At 41.2% G+C, this 21742-nt stretch overlaps 2 protein-coding genes across 3 annotated transcripts; one reads left to right on the forward strand and one right to left on the reverse strand.

The window, feature by feature from the left end:
• Positions 1 to 1274: 1274 nt before the first annotated feature.
• On the reverse strand, positions 1275 to 11855 carry nsun2 (NOP2/Sun RNA methyltransferase 2). The gene is made up of 19 exons (XM_034891652.1): positions 11593 to 11855; positions 10725 to 10882; positions 10136 to 10240; positions 9945 to 10050; positions 9665 to 9736; positions 9430 to 9514; positions 9046 to 9238; positions 7820 to 7894; positions 7514 to 7644; positions 6441 to 6514; positions 6149 to 6279; positions 5336 to 5432; positions 4958 to 5166; positions 4576 to 4668; positions 4316 to 4451; positions 3262 to 3342; positions 2846 to 2984; positions 2374 to 2413; positions 1275 to 2149 (listed from the first exon to the last, which is right to left on the reverse strand). Exons 1-19 carry the CDS (start codon positions 11656 to 11658, stop codon positions 1840 to 1842), a joined length of 2301 nt encoding a protein of 766 aa, XP_034747543.1. The 5' UTR covers positions 11659 to 11855; the 3' UTR covers positions 1275 to 1839.
• A 230-nt stretch (positions 11856 to 12085) lies between these two features.
• Positions 12086 to 21473, forward strand: srd5a1 (steroid-5-alpha-reductase, alpha polypeptide 1 (3-oxo-5 alpha-steroid delta 4-dehydrogenase alpha 1)). Of its 2 annotated transcripts, XR_004659313.1 has the most exons (6): positions 12086 to 12523; positions 13193 to 13359; positions 15594 to 15695; positions 20100 to 20250; positions 20374 to 20534; positions 20570 to 21473. XR_004659313.1 is itself a non-coding variant. In XM_034891655.1 (5 exons), the coding sequence occupies exons 1-5, from the start codon at positions 12213 to 12215 to the stop codon at positions 20438 to 20440; spliced, it is 798 nt and encodes a 265-aa protein (XP_034747546.1). In that variant the 5' UTR covers positions 12086 to 12212; the 3' UTR covers positions 20441 to 21473. The 2 variants fall into 2 exon arrangements, 1 of the variants encoding a protein (XP_034747546.1); XM_034891655.1 differs by having other exon boundaries at positions 20374 to 21473.
• The last annotated feature ends 269 nt before the right edge of the window (positions 21474 to 21742 follow it).

A 21742-nucleotide genomic window follows, 5' to 3' on the forward strand; every position in this document is an offset into this window, starting at 1 on the left:
TGCATGCTAATACTGCCGTGCGCTTTAGAGTTCAAGGATCAAATAAAAAATTAATTTAAGAAAAAGACAACAAAGGATAAAGAAGAGAAGTGAGGACGGACTTGGGAGAAGAAAATGAAGTGAGCGGAGGAGTGCAGGATGCTCTCTGTGGTCCCTCTGTCCTCTGTTCCCTCCCATCACCAGAGAGGTGAGGGGGCTGGTTGTCATGACGGCTGTTGTCATGGCAGCTGGACTGGGTAATAAACAGAAGGAGCGAGGTCTGTCCATCCAGTGCAGGGAAGCTGCCGTGGCAACTACTAACAAGATATAGCAAATATGCTGTTGTCATGGCATGTTTAACTTTGGGTTTTTCATATTTTGATCATCACTTAAAGGGCAACACATTTAAACCTCAGAATGTCAGGAGTGGGATTTTAAGCATGCTATACTGATGTTAACATGTACAGTGACTCAAAGTCCCCCCCCCCCCCCCCCCCCCCCCCCCCCCCCCCCCCCGGGACTTGATTTCACAGCACCCTTCCAGAACTCTGCCAATTGGCTGAAGGCCAAAACACACATGGCATCCTGCGTTTGTTTTTCATTTCTATATCATAGTTTTTTTGACGTAAATATCTTGATGACTTGTTAAAAGAGACATGCATTTGTCTCGAGATGTACTTTAGCTTACTTGGTACCACAGCACCATCCTTTGTCTTTCTTCCCGATCGCTGTGGAACCTGAAAAGCTCAAGTTTTGGTAAGTGTGATGCATTACTATATCGGCTTAGTCCTTTCGTTATTTTACATTTGAAAACTGAATATGAAAATGTAGTTAATATGTCACTCATGACGTGAAGCTTTAATAAAAATGACCCAAAGCCTATTATTTTTGACTCCCATGCTGTTAAATACTTTACAAAAAGTAATGAATAAGCAATCAATTTAAAACTTTTGTGCAAAAAGAACAGAACGTGCATCGTCCAAAGGACATTAATATTTCTGCAAACGCAGTTCGGCTGCAAATTTGTTGATATTGCGATAAAAACCTTACGTTAGAGATTACATCCTATAGACATTTTGGTATTATGTCGACATCGATGATGTTTCGCCCGGCCCTAGCAGGGCGCAGTAATCACTTTATTTACAACTTTTCAGTGCCCATACTTCTATTGAGTTCCTCAAAGCCGTATTACTGACTGTTATTTGCAGAACCTAATCAACTCCTTCTCAAGCATGTCTTTAGTACTTCAGTAGGCCAAGAATGAGCTTTAAGTTAAATAATTTGAGGGTGGTGACACAGTTAACCCTTAAAGCCTTTAATTGACCCCATTTTTCTGCTTAATTACACATGGAGAAAATGATATAGCTGCTCATGTAAACCTCTCTAAACATCAAAGGAAAGAAAATTGAAGCCACTAAATAGGTTTGTTCAAATACAAAAAAAAAGAGATCAATAAAATAAGCATTTAACTAAAAAGTTTCTGGGGGCGTTGTTATGAATCTCACTGCTTTCCTTGGCAAGACCCGGCCCTGCGTAGCAGCTGAGTGGTCAGGCGGATCGCGGAGGTTAGCCCCCTGGTCGGGGGATAGGACCTGAAAGAGAAAGCATGGAAACCTGGCCAATCCTAGCGCTTGAATGCTACGCGTGGCGTTCCATGCCAAGGCAAGCAGTGGGATTTATAGTGCTGCCTCCTGGGGTGGCATCCAAAAGCCATTCCAAAAGGAGTCCATCTGTGGGAGGGAATCCTTCTGCACCCTCCTCTACCACATAACGTGGTCTTTGACCTGGTCGACAGCTCGTAGAGCTTTAAAACGTCTTCAGTCAGTCCTCCTTTCTCTGTTTGCTCTACATCCTCCCCTGTTAGTCTCCTGCTTGATTATTTGGTTCAGATGATTGATTTTCTTCACTGTTCTCCAAGTCCAGCTTTGTCTCATTTTCCACGGCCCCTCCCTCCTCCGCGTCCTTTTCCGCTGCATCCTCTACTTCTTCCTTTCCGTTCTTTTCTCCATACCTCCCTTTCTCTCCCCCGGTGCCCTGTTTGTCCCTGAAGACCTCCACGCCTAACAGTCGGAGGTAATGAAATCTCTCGTTGCGCGGGACGAAGGCTCGGATGGACGTCTTTCCCCTCCAGCCACACAGCTGGATGGGACACTGAGGCTCCGCTGGGTTACTGACAAACAAGAGGGTTATGGTGGGTGTCAGAAATGAGCAAAAACTAATAACCTGACCTGCAGCTAGTGACATGTTGGTTGACTGAATGATTGCGGTGCAGTTTATTTGGTTAGTTTACGGGCTGACTGCAATTGAACTGCCCTTCAGGGATGAATAAAGTTCTTTGATGGACTTAAAAAAAACATGACATGCATACATTTCAAATATAGAGAAACCACTTACTTTGGGTTGGGGATGTACTTCAACACAATGCTGCCCATTACTGCAGAGAGAATAATAGAGAGCAACAACAACATTATTCTAAAACCCATTTTGAACCACAACGCTTGTTATGTACACTTCATTACATTTGCGATATTTAAAGAGTAGTTAGTTTCCTTTTGTTGGAATTGCTCCTCTTGTGCGTTTGTTTCTGGGTCAGTGCCTTGCTAAAGGGCAGCTCAACACCAGTTGTTGAAGACAAAGCATTACTCATTCACTTTTCTCTTTCATTCGCATGGCAGCCAAGTCAGAACCCTTCCAGCCACTAATCCGCTACTCTTCCCAAAACAAAACAAAAATATTTTGTTTCGGTATCAGTACGGAAAAAAACTGTTCAGTAAAAAGTCTGTAGCAATATTGAGTACATAGCTTCACTTTTCTGAAGGTGGTCATTTATTTTGGAGTGAGATTTTTTTGTTGCCGTGCTGCTTACCCATTTTCTTGGCCTGGGCGTGAGCGTCGTCCTGCAGCTTGCTGAGGAATGGGTTCTCCTGGGTCAGCAGCACTTTGATGTCCTCCACACTCACTCGGATTATCCTGGAGCGAATATACGGCTGGAGAGTGTAGATACCCTTGTAGGACAGAGAGGAGATGGAGTTGACAATATGCAGGTACTACTTAGCAATTCTAGACTCTTTACACTTGCATGATGCATTTCAAATTAATTAATTGATTATAAGCCTATTTGAAGTGTGAACTCGGCTCCCTTGTTATTCAGCTGTGTTGGTGGCCTCTGTAATGATTGTAAGAATTACCTACTGCATGTTTGAACACACATTAAGAGAAGTGAAGTCCAGGGTGCTGCACTCTGTGTTTGTGTGTGTGTGTGCGCGTGTGTGTGTGTCTTGCCTCCTGAGCCAGTCTGAAGGCACAGCCAAACTCCTCTCCGTCGCTGTTGCGAGACCACACCTTTACCCCTGTGTTAATGACCTGAGAAACAAAAAAGCATGTCGACTTTCACTTCACTTATTAATATGCCTCCTGAAATATAACCATGGGTAGTCATTTAAATAAAAATTAACGTAATGATGTTGCAGGTCTTGTAGTGCTACTCTGTTAACGTCGTGTGTGTGTGTGTGTGTGTGTGTGTGTGTAGATAATTAGTGATGTTCACCAAACTGCCTTGCTCAAGGCATCTACTGTATTATATTCCAAAAGTGTGGGTAAGGACAGTGCAGCCAGTCTCTGGTGTCCTCGCCCGAGTGGGGGGAAACTATCAGCAATCAACACCACTTCTTATTTACCAATTTACGGGTAGTAAAACAAGTACAATTAACATAACAATTGAATTTGAGAAATGGAGATTCAATTCTCTTAAATCAACGTCCTGAAAGAGCCTTATTCCATGTTTTCTTTTGTTAAACTTGAGATATTATCGGTGTGTTTTTCAGTCACCCCATCCAGAACCTGTGGAGTGGAGTCATGCAACTTATTGTTTTTTAGACTTAAAAATCAAGACAACGAGGAGAACCCACACACTGAAACCCACAAAACACACAGTGCCACCTGTGCCGGTGCTACAAGGTGGACGACTAGAGGGATTTGGGATAGGAGGGTCCCATCTGTTAAGCTGCTTCCCTCAGATGGGTTGGTACTGCACAAGCACACACACACTGTGTAAATGATCTAATGAGCCAAAGTAAAGCCAATATATCCATATCCAAAGACTGGCCCATGCACTGATTTAATAGGTATAATGCCGTTAGTCTGACTACACAAACTACTATTGTGTTATCAATATTAAATGCATTGCATCCAGGAAAAGGATTGGTTAGAATTTAGTTGGATCCATTTTTAAAATTGCATTTCCTTGCAAGAAAAAGCTTTGTCATCATCATCATCCAACCTGGTGTTCCATGTTCCAATCTCTCGCAAACACACAGACAACCACACACCCACACACCTTCATGCGCTCGCTGTTATTGATCATCACGTTGCGGAGCTCTTTGGACACCATGTACAGGTGTCTCTTTTTGCCGTCATGGGTCCTGGTCAGAACGTTGAGCTTGGGGAAGTTGGGTGACAGATCATAGAAAGATCTATAGAAAACCGAAGAAGAAAAGAAAACAGTTTTGAGACACAAAAATGCTGAAGACTATAATTTCCATATCCAACACACACGCACACACACACACACACACACACACACAGAGAGACACTTACTGTATGGTGGTGAAGACAGGGTCTTCTTCAGTAAGGAACACAAAGGGGTCTTCTTTATAACCAAACAGCCTCATCTTCTTAGAGGCTGGAGGCCTGGAAACACAGAGAGAAGACAGACATTCATTCATTCATCACTTAATTCATTTACTTATTATTAAAAGTATGACATTTTTGCAGCACAACACAAGTAAAGTGTGAATTCAGCTTCTTTCCAATGAGGAAACTTCTTATTTGGATGTATAATAAGCATCTTATAGATTAAGGGTTTCAATAAAGCTTTCTTCAGGAACAGTGATGTTTTGTTAATCCAAAGAGTAATTTCTCATTCATAGACCTTGCCGTTTTCTTTTTTTTATTAGCTCATCACACCAACATGACTCACCCGCATGCTCCGTCTTGCTTGGCAGTGGTCTCCTGGGCCAAGGAAGCTCCCTGGGTTGTCTCCTCTTCTGCCTCCTTGGCTATTTTCTCCTCTGGGCCTTCACCGTCCTCCACAGCACTCTCGGGGATGCAGGGCGTGTCTGCGGGGGTTGAGGCCACCGAGGAGCCTTCAGTCTGGGCCGCTGAGCTGGACGAGATGTCCTTCCTCAGCTGGAGACAACGGACAAAGATGACCAGACAAAGAAAATAAAGTCCCAGCTGTGATTAGTAACAGGTGAGTAATGCTGGGGGGGGGGGGGGCATTCTGCTCTATTTACCTCCTCAAGTAAGACTGCCAGTCTAATCATCCATTAAGTGAGTGTGTGCTTAAAAGAAGTACCTTGGGATATCTTTTGTTCCAAGGCATCGGAGCTTTCTTCACCAGCACAGCCACAAAGAAACCTCCAGTGTTCTGGTGATGTGGCAGAATCCTCATACTGACATAAAAAATAACACACACACACACACACACACACACACACACACAAATATAAATCCTGGCTTGAGTTGGTGCTACTTACTGTGAAGATAAACAAGGATTGTTTTTTTTGCATTAAAAACAAAGGTTCTTAGACGTGTGACAGCAGCGCCCTCTGCTGGCCAGCAACGTGCCTGTGAGTCAAAGTAAAAGCTGCATAGTCGAAATGACATAACGCACCATTAAGTGAGAGTGCAGGTGTGTGTATGCATTCGCATCCATGCAGACTGTGTGTATGCAAGGCTGTGCCAAGGAAAATAAAATCTGCTAATGAAGCTGGCGTCAAAACAGAAAAGTGTCTTCAAGTGGGTTTTAATGAGAACAAAATACTCGCAGTGGGATAAAAGATAGGAAAAATTAGCTAAATTGAGACAAGGGTTTGGGGGGGTGGGCAGTTTGATCACATTAAATGACTCATCCATTTCTATATACAAAAATAACACCTGGGGAAAATGTTAATAGAGAATAACAACGCGCTCTGATTATTTTGGCACTCAAAGAAGCGTTAAACAAGGCTTCCTGTCTCGGGGCTCCTGTTCCTATTAGAACCGTGCCCTACATGGACTTAAAGGTTCCGGGTTATGATGGGAAGGCCTTTGCTTAGGGACCGAAAAGTCCCAAACCGAGTCCCTCACATTATGTAATAGCACAAACCTTTATTGAGTGTGTACGTACCACCTCTCCAGATGCATGCTAGCAAGTTTCTCTGGGTCTGTTGGCGGGAACATGGTGGGGCGGATCTGTGTGTGACGATTGGTCGGAACCTCGGACCAGTCAGAGTACCACTGGCCCTCTTTGGTCATCAGCTACAGAGAGAACAACTGCTTTAAGGGTGTGAGCCAGTTCAAGTAATCCACAGTCAGAGCACCGACACACAAAGTTCTGTCCGACTGAAGCACTTCCACGGCCTAAATACGGTTTGCCTTTATGGTCGTAGCGGTTGGTCAAACACATAAGGTTCCAGTACCTTCCAGGAAGAGACCCCAGGCATCCACTTCAGCCCTGGCAGATCAGCCGAGCCGTCGGCAAGCTCCAACGCTCCTGCAACGGGGAAAGATGTGGAAAGACATTACAGCTTGGCAGAAAACGACTGAAATGTGAATGAAAGTGAATTAAATTGTGGTGTTGGCTCTGCAGCTATTGACCTTATGTGTTTCCAACTCTGTTTTTTTATGATATGACCAGTTGTACAATCTAAACATACAGTGTTAAAACTACTTGATAGGTGCAACAGGATTTTCAAATGGATATAAATGTGTATGCAACATGACAGTTATATTAACATCCCAAACATTTGCCACACGTCAATTAGGGTTCAAACTGCGAGGCGGTAGAACCCTTCTATGTTTGTCTGTTTAAGTAACTATTATTATTTAAGTAAATATAAGTCTTCCACGCCGGCTCAAATTCCCGTGAGCTAGAATGAACTAGAAACATGAAACTTGGGGGAATACCTAGAAATGGTGTGCATGTGCTTCTATAGAAATATGAACCCAATCGGCCACATGGTGGCGCTGTAATTTAGGATTCAAAATGCAACCTTTGACTTCAGGAAATTATAGAAGGCATTTGTCCCAATTCTCTGCCATTTTAAACCAACAATAACTGATTAATTGAGAAAATGATTGGGATTTATTAATTTAAAAAAAAAAATACTCGACCGCAAACCTTAGAACAGTTCTAATAAATAAGGCATTTCACATGCTCTTGAAATGTGAAATGTTTCCACATAAAGTAAGCTAAATGTAAGCTAGTTAATGACACTGTAGGTAACTTTGTGACAGAGACCATCTTTTTATTCTAGTATCAGCTGTGGATGTGTTGAAATTAACTCCCCCTGAATATGGCGTGTTAACAATTTTGAGGAATTTATTTAGCAGGCTGTTTGAACCAATCAGGACTGAGACTTTTAATTGTGTTTGCTATAGCCAGGAACAACTGGAAGAGAGAGAAAAAAAACTAAGAACAGAACTTTGATTTAAATAGAAAGCATATTGCTTAAATTGAATAGCCCTGTGAGTGTTTGTGCGTGTTGGTTACCTTCGCTCTTCTCCAGCAGTGCTGCGATGACAGCTTCGTCCTCTATAGGGTTGAGTGAACAGGTGGAGTAGACCATCCTCCCTCCTACAGCCAGCTGTTCAACCCCACGCACTGCGATACGCAGCTGGAGCCTGGTGAACACACACACACACACACACACACACTCTGTAATACTGCCAACGTTTTTTAATTAGCGGCATAAGAACACACTCGATTCCCTTGTCCTTCAGTCAATTTGGTCTACCACACAAGTGCATGAATTCCTATGTTGTCACTAAAGCACAAACGCTCAGTCTCCCCACTCACCCGTGGAGGTGCAGGCTGTTGCTGGTCGTCCATTTCTTCCACACGTCTATGTTCTTCCTCAAGGTGCCGTCGCCGCTGGAGAACACAGAGAAGACCACTCAGACACAACCCCCAGCTTGGCCCGAGGAGCCAAAACCATCGGAGGTCCTCGACACTTCTCACGGGGCGAAAAAAGTCGGCCGAGCACAAACTGTTTACACGCCGGGCTTAAGCTGACTGGTCACATCACTGCTGAGGGTCTGCCCGCCTCTCTCTGTCTTCGTCACTGCTTTTCCTCCCCACCCTCTCTCTCTGTTGGCTTTGGCAGGGGCTTCTGGCTTCAACGCCACAGCTGGCAGAACTCAGGCAGCATTTGCTAAATAAAAATGCTGTTCTGTTTTGGCTATAAACTGACGCTAGATTTCAAGAGGGGGATGTTTTACCACTAACCCCGTGGTGAAACGTTAAGAACAAAACATCATTTAAAGCCATTTATAAAAAGCACCTGTAAATAGCCTGCACAGGGCAGACAGGGTGAAGGCTCACCTTCATCTGTCACACAATATTTCTCTCCAGCCAAACACCCACACATACAAAGCTCATCATCAACCATATTTCTTTCTTTATCCACTTCCTCCTCAGACTTCCAGACCCTAACTGCAGTCCCTGCAGGATTTTGCGGGCCTTTTTGGGGGATTGTTGTGGCCCAAAATGCCTAATTTTGCGTCGGCTTTGTAAACAATTACGATAAAAGTCGCGATGTCTGCTGTATTTTTGTTGCTATGGAATTGTGTAAGACCGTGGAAATTGCAACAACAAAAAATGTGATTTTTCATTAAATAATTCTGTTAAAATAAAATGGAAAGGTGTTTTTGGGAGAATAAAACTACGCTGGGCTAAGTGTTCCAAGTAACCTTACTAAAAAGGCTAAGGATTCTGCTCATGCTGGAATAATATGTATATGGCTGGTGGATTTAAGACAAAAAGTGATAATTTACTATTTAAGGAATGTTATTGAATCAAATTTTATAATATATCTATTAGTGGCTTGTTGATGTTCACACTGTAAAATGTAAATTTCCCATTTGAGACAAGCATCTCCTTACATACTTGATAAAGTACTCGTTGGCCTTATTGCACTTTCGATAACGAGCATCTCTCTCCTCAACAGAAGTCATCGTCTAAATGAGTTAAATCGGTTGAATTTCCATGAAACGTTGCGATTGCGACAAGTGCCCTTTGCTGACCTGCAGGGCACGTCGCACAGGATGCGGTCGTAGAAGAGGATGTCCTTCTTGCCATCCAAGTCGATCTTGAGCGTGGGGATGCAGGACGCATCGTGGTTGACCACCATTATGCACGGGCTGTTGAGACGCTTGGCTTGGTGCACAAGAAGGTAGCAGCGCTTGTTGTCGACGTCGTTGGCAATGACAAAGCCCTCTGGAGGTAGAAGAGTGGATTAAAGTGAACCACTGTTAAAGCGACAGGGACCGCTGATTAACCCCTAGGTTCTTTTGTACAATGCAATGTAGATACTGGTTTGTATTCATAGATCAAATAATTTTTTCAATCCAGTAATAAGAAATCGGTTATTATAGCATATTTCCTGGTTTTAAATGTGTGCATCTTACCTGGAAATGGCACGTCCATGTCAGAATGGAGCATCTCAATCAGCTGGGCTGTCTTTGACCCTGGAGCTGCACACATGTCCAGGATCTGCACAGAGACACATGCCTGTTCACAATATCCTTTTCTTTGAACACAATTGTTTTCAACGGCAAGGGGCCAAAGGGAGAGAAAACTGAAAATGCATTAAGCAAATACAGACCTACTATTTTTAACCTTCAAAGAGGGCAGCGCTTTTACCTTGTGGTGTGACTCAATCTTCAGGAGGAGAGGAGGGATCATGCTGACAGCTTCCTGTCGACTGATGTTACCCTGCAAGGACAAACACAAGAACGATGCTCGCCTTTTTAAATTTCTCTGATGACTTCTTACATTTTGTTTCACTTTATTTATCTACTGAACATGGTCAATATGAACAGCTGCAATGCCACCGTTATAAGTTAACTTCTTTAACAGGGCTAAATGCTGATGTCATAATGCCACGGCTGTTTGTGGTATATTTCTGTTTTTGTTGACTCACCGACTCAGTCTCGCTGACCAGAAACTGGTGGAACTTCTCCAGAAGGGGAGACTTCCTAATGATCTTCCTGCTCATGTTGGTGTGCCAGGCCTGCTCATCGGGATACCTGTAGAGGACAGGCAAAGTGTGTACTGAGTTTCTAGTTTGAATCTGTGTGTACTTTTAGCCTTGGGTAAACCATGACATCTTACCAGCTCAGAGATTGTGGCGCCTCAATCTTCTGGCCATCAATCTCCACTTCCTGTATATCCTTAAAGTATTTTTCCTTCAGACAGTGGAGGATTTCCTTGGCATGGCTGGAGCAAGACAGAAAGAGGAGAAATTGGGCATGTAGTAACAACAACTACTAACTGCAGTCATCCAACATGATAAATACAATTAATTCAAACCACTGTCCTCCTGATAATCCCATACATTGCGGCTTAGATGAAGACATGCAACGTCGTGGGTTTACTCCTGCATACCAACTTTCATTCACGCCTTACTCTTTCACATCTATCATCATATAAATTTAGTTCAAAAGCACTTTCATAAATTACAGCTAAATAACAACATTGTCTCCTGCAGCTTAGCACCTAGTGAATCTGAATTTAAACATTTTTTTGTGCCGTGAAAAATGGGAATTTAAAAAAGTGACAAATGTACAGACTGACAACAACAACAGACCAAAAGGGTACCTTGCCAATAAAGAACTGGCACATGTGTACAACCTCTTGCATGGCTAGGAGCATGACACTTTACAGACCTGTCACTTTCCAGATAGAAATCTGTCAAACTCACCTCTTGTATCCAGTGATGCGGATGGTTGCTGGCAGCGGTTCCCTCATTGCATCCATGAACTGTTCAAACTCTCCCCCAGGAACCAGGCCTTGCTCTTTGTAGTAGTGCTCAAACAACTTATTCTCCTTGACAATGTCAGCATAGCCAGCTCCCCAGCCCTGAACACATGAATGCATGGTTACTAGTATGGGTCATATTGTTTCTAGTGTAGGTCATAACTACTAAATATTTTGTAACTGTCAGTTCTAACTACTAAAAAAATGAAATCTTTAACACAAAGAAATGTCATTCAGAAATATGTAATTTTAATTTTTTCTTGCTCGTGGAAAAGGGGATATAACTAGAACACGTCTCAAAACCTGCTACATTATTTTAGTATAGTCTAATGTTTAATTCGGCATGTAGTAACTTTAAGCCAAAAACTACGCACTTATTTTATTTACATTTTTTGAGTTTTCAACCTTCCCTTCTAGGTCAGGCTCGTAAGAGGTGAACCAATGTCTGTACCTGCAAGCATGGCAACATAAAATAGACCCATTTATGGGCCAAATCTGGTGAAGCCCACTATCCCTCCGAGGAAAAACAAAAGGCCCTCGTGTAGACTAACGTCACAAATGGTCACGCACTTAGGAAATAGCCAGGTTAACAGTAACGTTAGCTAGCTAACAGTAAGCTCTCTGATGTTGCGGTTTAGCAGTGTATAGCAGCATGACTGCACAGGTTTACTAAAGAAATATAACCGTGTTCATCCCAGCTCCCTTTGCAATTAACTTAAAGTTAACGATAGTATGAGGCCTGACTGAGCACTTTACACCTAAGGTTTACATTAGCAAAAGTTGGTGCACAACGTTAGAAGTGTGAATCTTACAGCGTTGTCTCTGTCGTCCCTGCCAGTAGTCTGGTTTTTCTGCCTCTGCCGGCTTCTTTTCCCCATGTTGGAATAGCACACAACTCGAGAGAAAAGTCTGCGGAACAAAATGGTGGTAAACGTAGAGAAATGTGCCTGCAACTCGGGTAAAATGCGAATCTACTGAGCGTTTGAAAATGAATTGCTACCCTCGAAACGTGTTGTCTCTGACGCACGTGAATTAGGACCGCGTGAGGTGGCCACAAAATCTGCCTGTTCCCTTGTTGACACCGAAATTAGATTTCAAATTGAATTGTTTCAGTGTAATATAAAATATAAAAATTATTAACATTATTTAACTGTTAACTGTGCGACACCAGGTACAGAAAGTGGTGTAAATAGCAGGCCTGATGAATATTTATTAGTGACAGCAGACACGACACGACGTTGCAAAAGAGAGCATTTTCATTGGCTGATAAGATCCAATGCCATATCTGTTCATGGATTGTGATTGGACCTGGACGGGAAACAAGTCGCGTGTACATCTTTCGCTAGTGATACAGCATTTTGGCAAATAGTTGCAAATATTAGTTATATTTACATTGTTTCTATTTATATGTAACATTAGCCTCTCAGACGTGATGGACGCACTCCTTTCTAGGCTCTTCTCCTCGGAAGAAGAGGAACTGTACATTTTGGACTGCATGGCATACTCAATGGTTTTCATGGCAGCCTGCACTTTCGTTACTTTGCTTTTCGAAAATGTCCCATACGGACGATACACTGACAGCAAATATGGATTTCCAGTTAATGTCAGGCTTGCCTGGTTCGTTCAGGAGCTGCCTGCGTTCCTGGTGCCTGTGTGTCTGGTATTTTGGACACCCTGTGCGAAAACTTCACTACTGGCCAACCAACTGCTCATTGCCATGTACTTCTGCCACTATGTTCACAGGTAGGTTATTACAATCAATGTAATCAGGTGTAGGCTAACACCTGGAGAAGGCAAGTGTGCTGGTTAGTGTCATCAGCATAAATAGCCTATGGTACTAAGTGGCTGTGTATCATTCCTTCTCACAACTAAAATAATAAATCTGAATAATTAATTATGTAGCTTAATTTATTAATGGCCACCTGAAGAGATAAGGGTGTAAACATTTACGTAACATTTATATTGTGTCAGTGTTACGAGCCCCATCATATCACTTGTCTGCTGTACTATTTTCTTATTGGCTATATTAGCCCTCATACATAGCCTGGACTCTGGTCGTGACTCATAACATCCACATATTATATAATTAGGTTAATATGTTTATATTTTATATTCATAGTAAATATTTTAACATGATCTACTGCACTGTTCCCTTTTCACCATTACACACAGTCTACCAAAGTATCTTACCTTATCATTGCATTTCTGTGAGTGATTTTTTATTTAATTCTTATGTATGTGTGATTATATGTGTGTATATGTGTTTGTTGTGTTATGTTGTCTTGCTACTGAACTACTAAAACTTCCTTCGGGATGAATAAAGTATCTATCTTTCTGTATATCTATCAGGATGTCAAAGCATGTATTTCAAATAACTTAGTTGTGTTATTAATATGTTTTTTTCTGCTTCAGATCCCTTGTTTATCCATTTTTAATCCGAGGAGGTAAACCAACACCATTCGCCTCATTTTTCCTGGCCGTTGTTTTCTGCATCTATAATGGCTACATGCAGATCAGATACCTGAGCCATTATGCCGAGTACCCGGCACACTGGGTCACCCATCCATGCTTCCTCGCAGGTTGGTGTTCTGTGTCTGCTACCTCACTTTCTACAAGGGAATTAGAAATTGTTGTTGGTTTTTCTGCATGAGAGCTGTGCAGAAAAGTTGTTTTGGTAAAATTTGTTCCTGCTAGAAACAGATCTATTTGGCATTCACAAACATTAGCATAGGTGAAATGAAGGATTCATCCCTTCTACCACTCTTTCATCACCTACTCCTCTCTGTTTCCATTTGAAATGAAATGACTCTCCTTAAACACACACTGCTGTCATTCAAGGTCTTTGGTCCATTGTCATTTCCCTCTATTGGCTTTTGCTCCCCTGCAGGTGCTTCTCACGCTTTTCCAACCTCAAAGAGCTCAGCAGTTTTTCTTGGCTCCCATTGCTGTTTCAAGTTAACACAGGAAACTGTCAATTTAATATAAATGTTTTCCACTGTAAATGCACCTCCACTCCCCTTACAGTCCCTGTTGATCCTTGCGACTGCAGCAGATAAACAAGTGTAACAAAATCAAAAAATATAGCCAAGTAGAATGGAATTACAGTTTTAAGAAGCAATGTAAAAAGTTACAAGAAAATGTATCATTTAGTTAATTATTTCCAACATTTTACCACCCATTCTTGACGAAATGATTCACACATGATGGAACACGCATGTGCTGCATGTACAGTAAAACAATGATTAACTCTCTGGAGTAGGTCTGCACCATTCAGGGGAAACAATGAATCAAGATTTTTTTGTCTAGAATTGATATCACGGTTGTCTGCCACGATTTATTTGACCCTAACAAAACAAATCGGCAGTACCAAACGCAGACTTTTTTTTTGGCACCTATAGCACAGTGCGCATCAGCACAAGCCTGTAAACATAGAGGCTTCAAAAAAGCTAAAAGCTTAAAAGCTATTTCATAGAGTCTATGTTTAAAACTCACGGAAGAAAGTCAGAAAGTCGTAGCGTTTGTGATGCAGTCGGCTCGTAAATTAAATGAGAATCAAAGTCGTAAAAAAAAAATCAAAGTTATTTAAAAGAAATAAATGGTGAACAGGGTGAATCAAGATCACAATTTTATAACTTAATTGTGCAGGCCTACTCTGGAGTAGTGAACAGTTTGTGTTAATATGTGTATCTACAGTTATTATTATTATTATTATTATATATGTTAGGACTCTCTAACCGACCTAAATTAATGCCCCAATTCCCAGTGAATATAGTCCCTTAAATCCTTATAATATAGTCAATATATAACCTGACTGAGATGCCATTTTCAAATTGTAATTTCCCCTTGCGGGATTAATAAAGTATACATTATTGTTATTATGTAAGGTAATTACCCCGATTAGCCCGGTCTTTCCACAGTCCAGACTCTCTAACCGGTCATACTGTAATTAATAATGACAAACAGAAGTGACAGAACTCAATGTCTGAAATATCATTTGCATGTTTAGTTTTTAAATGACTAATGATAAGATACTAAGTGTACAAAAATACTATATATCTGGTTCATATGTAAGAAGTTTATTTAGAGCTTTGTAGGTCACAGAAGCAAGCAACCCTACTGATGAATACTGTGTATACTGTATAAACTGTACTGGGGGGGAATGGATACAACATAATATTGCAATATTGCCCGTGGCATTACTGGATCGATACATAGACGTCTGTTGGTCAGTTTGTCTGCTTGGCAATCCCATTTTGCAGCAGTAAAACTGAAGTGAGATAAAATAAACAGAAAGATATTTTTTTTTCTTCTACGTTTCCTTTTAGGGACATTATTAAAATTGGGAAAAATTTGCGCTGAAAATTGCAAGATGTTTTAAAACCGCAAAAATGTTGTATCGTGACATAAGTATCATGATGATATCATATGGTGAGGCCTCTGGTGATTCCCAACCCTAGTAACTGTTATAAAAAAATTCAAAATCTTTCGCAAATACGCTCAATTGCTTTCTTTTTGAGATTTAGATGAGAAAACTTGAGCTCAAACTCAAGCTCACGTCTGTGCATTGGGTGTGGAACTGGATCCGGGAGTCGATTAGCTTAGCTTAGCATAAAGATTGTAACCAAGAGGAAGCGGTTTACAATCTCGTAAATACATATGAGAGGGGTGTTGGTCTGCTCATCACGCTATTGGGATGAATCTAAATATGAGTACTTCCTAGAATGTTTAAAGTATTTTTTCATGAACATAAGTTGGCTTTTTGGTCAGTAAAATGTCATGCTAAAGCAGCTTTTGGTCCGTTGGCTGTCTCCAGGGTCTGTGCTGTGGTTGGTCGGGTGGCTGGTGAATATGCACTCGGACCACATCCTGAGGAACCTGAGGAAGCCCGGAGAGACTGGTTACAAGATTCCCACAGGTAAGGGCTTTAGTCGGGAAAACACTGGGCCAAATCCTTTCTCCCACCACAGTCGACTCTTACACTCCTGTTACAGTACATCTAACCTTCAAAGAGAAAACACACTATGAGAAGTTTAAAAAAAAAAGGGAAATTCCAGTGTTGCAGCAAAACATCATACACACAGCACACATACAAAATATACATGAAATAGCAATATACATGAATAATAATGTAGATATGTAGATAAACCTATTGTGTAAGGAGCACTTAGTGCAGTTGTGATGTCTGTAAGTCCTAACTACCATTCAGTGATGACGTGTTAAAGAGTTTTATTGCCTGTGGAAGGAAGGATTTCCTGTAGCGGTTGAAAAAAATTGAATCATCACGGGCACCCAGATAGCTCAGTTGGTAGAGTGGGCGCCCATATATAGAGTTTTGCTCCTCAATGCAAGGGTTGCAGGTTCAACTCCGACCTGCGGTCCTTTGCTGCATGTCATCCCCCTCCTCATTCCCTGTCATGTCTTCAGCTGTCCTGTCGAAAATAAAGGTCATAAATGCCCCAAATATATATAAATAATATCACATGTATTCAATATTGTGCAACCCTACTTTAAAGGCACATTTTTATGATACACTCATTTTTAACTACAGTGAGGAAAATAAGTATTTGAACACCCTGCTATTTTGCAAGTTCTCCCGCTTAGAAATCATGGAGGGGTCTGAAATTGTAGGTTCATGTCCACTGTGAGAGACAAAATCTAAAAAAAGAAAATCCAGAAATCACAACGTATGATTTTTTGACCATTTATTTGTATGATACGTCCCTCGGACAATCCTATTTTAAACGGATGAAGGATTGATAGTGAGGATCTGATAGTCATCAGACGTCTTGACCTTTACGTTTTTGAGAAACCGGGGCCCCGTGTAGGCTGAGTCCTGCAGCGACCCGGGTTTGAATCTGACCTGCAGCCCTTTGCTGCGTGTCATCCCCTATCTCTCCCTCCCCCTTTCATGTCTATCAACTCTAATAAAGGGAAAAAGCCCCAAAAAAATTATTAAAAAAAAAGCTTTTTAGAGAAAGAAGCTGAGCTAGCTGCACCTCCGTTGACTTGCCAAACAACGTTGGAGTAACACAGGTTATTGACACAGAGCGTGAAACTGTTATATTCCAAGTTTTACCGGTTGAAAGCGCTGGGTCTGTTTGTTCTGGAGAGGAGGAGACCTCTGAGCATGATTCAGCTCTTGGTAAAAACCTCCTGAAGGAATCCTAACCGGGAGAAACATGGCTCCGTCTTTTGTTGGTGTTTTGATTGAGAGACCCACAGCAGTAAAAATTACATTTTGTACATTTATATATACTCTGGGCTTTAAGTCCACTAAAATATTGTTCTTTCACCTAGTGTCCTTAACTGTATATGAAGGCTGTAGTAACTAGTTACCAGTGTTGTAATGTAACAAAGTACAAATACTTTGTTGATTTTCAAGGATTTAACTGGTAGTTATTTACATTTCCGGAAACTTTTACTTTTACTCCACTACATTTCTTAAAACAAATTGTATACTTTTACTCCACTACATTTCCCCTAAGCATCTTAGTCACTCGTTCCTATCAATATTATTATCAATCATAATCAAAATAATAATGGGGGTGGCAGTAGCTCAGTCTGTAGGGGGTTGGGAACCGGAGGGTCGCTGGTTCCAGTCCCCATACGGACCAAAGTGTGGTGGTGGACTGGTAGCTGGAGAGGTGCCAGTTCACTTCCTGGGCACTGCCAATGTGCTCTTGAGCAAGGCAGTGAACCCCCCCCCCCCCCCCCCCCCCCCCCCCCCCCCCCCACGCTCTGACAACTCTCTATTTAGTGCATTTATAGGTACTGAGCATGTGTGTGTGTGTAATTCAGGTCTGTGGGTAATGTGTGCAATAACAACAGTGTAAATTGTAATTTCCCCTTGTGGGACTAATAAAGGATACATTATTATTATTATTATTATTATTATTATTATTATTATTAAAATCTCAAGACATTAGTTACAAAGGAAAAAAGCTGGAAGTTAATGCATGCTCTATCCCAGTTGGTGACGTAATGCCTGTCTGTTGCCATCGGTAACCAAAAAAAACATATAGGCCCAAACTAAAGTAGAAGAGATGGAAACAAAGTGATGCATAGTGTCATGGAAACACCTGCTCTAACAGACCATGACCACGCCGACCACGGTGGTGATGAAGATAGCAGTACACCCCTTTGGCAATAAAGTTCATAACTTTTACTTCTAATACTTACTGCATCTAATATCAGAAAATTACTTGCAATACTTAAACTTTAAATAGCAGATACTTTAAGACTTTTACTAAAGTAATATTCTAAAAGGTGACTTTAACTTCTACCAGTCTTTTCTTTTTCTCAAGTCTTTCTGGTAAGTTTACTCAAGTATTATTGAAGTATTTTACACAAGACTGCTAGTTACTGTAGCCGACCTTGACAATGTACAATTAAAAATGCTTATTTTTACCAACTGAATGGCCCCATTCTTCAAACTGAGTACTTTGAATACAGGACATGTAATGTTAAAGACACATTTCACATTGTAACATTACTTCTACTTACTGAAGGCTTAGAGCTTGCGACTTTTTTTACCACTGTCGTAGGGTGACAAGAAAAGGCACGAAAGCAGTAATCACATCATGGCACACAACTCTGCGGTCTGCGTACACAACCCTAGATGCTAATTTTCCAGTGTGGTCACATGATTATACAAGCTCAAACTGTAAGCAGAATCACAGGTTGTCAATAGTTATCTTTTCCTCGGTGCCTTTCCCTTTGTGAACCCTCACATTAGCGTGTAAAAAGATTCTTCCTGCTCCAACTCAGCTGTGTGTCAGTGACTCACACTACCTAGGGTTTGTGTGTGTGTAGCTTTGCTGTGCTTGACACAGAGAGAAAAATGTTGTAAACCACACAGTGTTTATAGTAATCATGTAAGACAGCCCCATGCTGGAACATGGAAACTAGGTCTGGAACCTGACTTATTCAAGATACATATGCAATAAAGCAGTCAGTCTGCTGCTTATCTGCTCAACACCACACTCATGTTTGTATGCTAAATATGGAGCTACAGCTTAGCTTAAAATGAACGCTAGGGAAACAGCTAGCCTGTTTCTGTCCCGTAACAAAGGAAAACAAGTCCGCCTGCAAGCACAGTTTAATCTCACCGATGTATTTTTTGTCTAATAAATACCAAATTAAAGGGTAAAAAAAGGTTTTACAAAGCCATGCTAGCTGTGCCCCCTATTTGTTTTCAGTCTTTATGCTAAGCTAAGCTAAATGGTTGCTGGTTCCAGCTTATATTGAACTCACAGATGTGAAAAGATCATCTAGCTCATTGGTTTCCAAAGTGGGGTCCGGGGACCTCCAGGTGTCCTTGAGGGAGTACTAGGGGGTCCCCAGCAAAAAAGGGAATCATTTGTTTTCGAAATTATGCCATCCTCAAGTATTACAATGAATAAATGACCATTTTGGTCATGGTTTTATACTCTTTCTGCGATAAAAACAATGTATGGGATCCAATGATCTCAGCAAGAAAACAGGTTTATTCCCCAAAATATGGGACTGTTCCTTTAAATCAAAGAATGATGAGGGCGTATCACTCGCATCAAGAAAACTCACGTTTCTGAAAATTCTTAAAACAAGTTGATTAACAATGAAAAAAAATGAAAGATGGTTTTGATGGTGGATATTAATTTAGAGGGTATGACCTTTACTATGTTAAACATGGATGCATATTTAATAAGAACTAACAAGGAGAGGTGAGGGGTGGTTTAACAAGATCCAAAAACAAGATCTCCAAATTGACAAATAGATGAGGGCAGAGTGTATTGCAAAAGCAAAATTCCTTTTTCTTTGGATCACATACTTGGCAAATTCACACAATAAGTTGGCCATTTCCCGTTGCTAACTGAATTAGTAATCATAACCGGTTCATAAAGAGAGTGGCTCCCCTGACTAAGAACATATAGTCACAACAACAGCACCTTGGGTCTGAACTTGCGGTGAACCTGCTAAAACAATCTGTCCCGGACACTCAAAGGAAAATAAAATGGAGAAGGCGAAAAGGAAGGAGGAAGCTCCAAATGAACTCCCAGGCACGTCTGGAATCCCTTCAGCCAAGAATGCCACTTTCACATAGTGGGTAGCAACACTACACATGGGCTGCAGTCAAAGAGGGAGTGCTCAGCCAGCTATGGTCAATATGGAGCTATAGCTTGGAGACTTTAGCAACCTGCAGATGCTTTCAGTTACGTATTGTAGTCGATGAATATCCATCCCATTTTATGTTTTTCCAGAGTAAATTATTTGGGTTGTGCTTGATTCAGTGAACGTACGAAAGGGTAAGCGTCCTAATTCCTGTGTATTCCACCCTCAGGCGGAATGTTTGAATATGTGTCTGGAGCCAACTTCTTAGGTGAGATAATAGAGTGGGCCGGCTTCGCTCTGGCTAGCCACTCTGTTCACAGTTCAGCTTTTGCCATCTTTACCACAGTGGTCCTCGCCAGCAGGGCTGTGGCCCACCACAAGTAAGAAATATAACACGGACTCTCATTTTCATGGATTATATTGAACACTTTGAAGCAAATGCTCATATTAATAGAATAAAAATGCCTTTTTTCCCCTCATTCTCTCTCTCTCTCTCTCTCTAGATGGTACCTCGCTAAGTTTGAAGACTACCCTAAAAGTAAAAAGGCATTGATTCCCTTTCTGCTCTAAAAACACATTTGGTACTAGAAGCTTGAAAAGCTACTGGTTCTTCCAATGGCTAAGAATAACATTTGCACAATACATTCTTATAATGTAGGAAAGCTATAATGTCAGAACAAACCTTGAAGACACAGTTGTTGTTGTTGTTTTTTTACTGAAAACAGAATAAATCACAGCCTGCATGCTTTTAAATGCTTTCATCTGAGGTCCAAGCAATGGTTAAAAAACATACTTTGACATTTTTAAATGGATTAGTATCATTACCTTTGCTTATTACTTTGTTAATATTGTCCATAAAGCACAACATAACCTCAACAGCTATGAACTGAATGTAGTGAAAGTGCTATGTTTGCTGGAGAGGCAACATTCAGTGCCCTCCAGAGGAAATAAGATATCAAATGGAGTATACCTCAACAGTAATACAGTGGATTTATAACACTTGGCACCAGCAAGAAACACTTACAAGACTCTCCGCTGATCTGTAGATCCCCCCCAGATGGAACATTAACTTGGAAATGCAAAGCAGACACTTACAAGTTTTTATTCACTCTCGAGTCATCTGTTGCAAGTGCATCTTTTTAACATCCTTTTGAATTGCAAAGATGAAAGACGAAGGACCTTGAATGAAGTCCCAATACAATTCCCTCCCTCATTTTGCTCTAGGAAAAGACTTTTTACTACTCTCTTCATCATCGCAAACTCCTGGAAGAGAAGCCACTTTGGAACACAAGGTAACTGCATCGCTGTCCTGTAAAGACTTGAGACTGTAGCGGGCGTGCACACAGCTACTGGGCTGCAGGGAAATCCACCACGGCCCTCAATAACGCAGCCATGCCTGAAATGAGAAGAAGATAGCGTTGCCTCAACACGTCACTCCTGTCGGGGCTTCTGAGAAGGAGATCAAAGAAGAACTGGCGGAGAGATGAATGAGCATGTTCCAATTTAGACCTAAGCAACGCTGAATGGATGAGCTCGTGTGTGACTGAATGGAACGAGGGAGCGTAGGAGAGAAGATAAGAAAAGGAAACATTGGAATCAATCTGCTTTTTTTTTTGGTTTCATAATCACTTTTACCATGAGCTTAATAATCATATGAGTGGGAGTTAGGACTTTCTGAAATGAAATGTCATGTCTCATTTTATACATACTAACAATGTGATCTGCCTTATGTTCATTATTTCTCACAGTAGGTTTAATAAGGAAACAAGTGCAATTACACAGCCAAGGCCAGGTCTTCATACATTTAACTAATGTGTTGTATTTGAAAAAATATATATAGTGTGTGTATATATATATATATATATATATATA

This window comes from Etheostoma cragini, chromosome 14 (assembly GCF_013103735.1).
Source record: "Etheostoma cragini isolate CJK2018 chromosome 14, CSU_Ecrag_1.0, whole genome shotgun sequence".
Lineage (NCBI taxonomy): Eukaryota > Metazoa > Chordata > Actinopteri > Perciformes > Percidae > Etheostoma > Etheostoma cragini.

Bases quoted from the DNA above. Each gene is read 5' to 3' on its own strand.
- nsun2 (XM_034891652.1), bottom strand. From the start codon at position 11,658: ATGGGGAAAAGAAGCCGGCAGAGGCAGAAAAACCAGACTACTGGCAGG. The intron at 9,239-9,429 runs GTAAGATGCACA...TTCTACCTCCAG, and splicing joins CATGGACGTGCCATTTCCAG to AGGGCTTTGTCATTGCCAAC. The intron at 2,150-2,373 runs GTAAGTGGTTTC...CTTGTTTGTCAG, and splicing joins AAGTACATCCCCAACCCAAA to TAACCCAGCGGAGCCTCAGT.
- srd5a1 (XM_034891655.1), top strand. From the start codon at position 12,213: ATGGACGCACTCCTTTCTAGGCTCTTCTCCTCGGAAGAAGAGGAACTG. The intron at 13,360-15,593 runs GTTGGTGTTCTG...GGCTGTCTCCAG, and splicing joins CCATCCATGCTTCCTCGCAG to GGTCTGTGCTGTGGTTGGTC. The intron at 15,696-20,099 runs GTAAGGGCTTTA...TTCCACCCTCAG, and splicing joins TGGTTACAAGATTCCCACAG to GCGGAATGTTTGAATATGTG.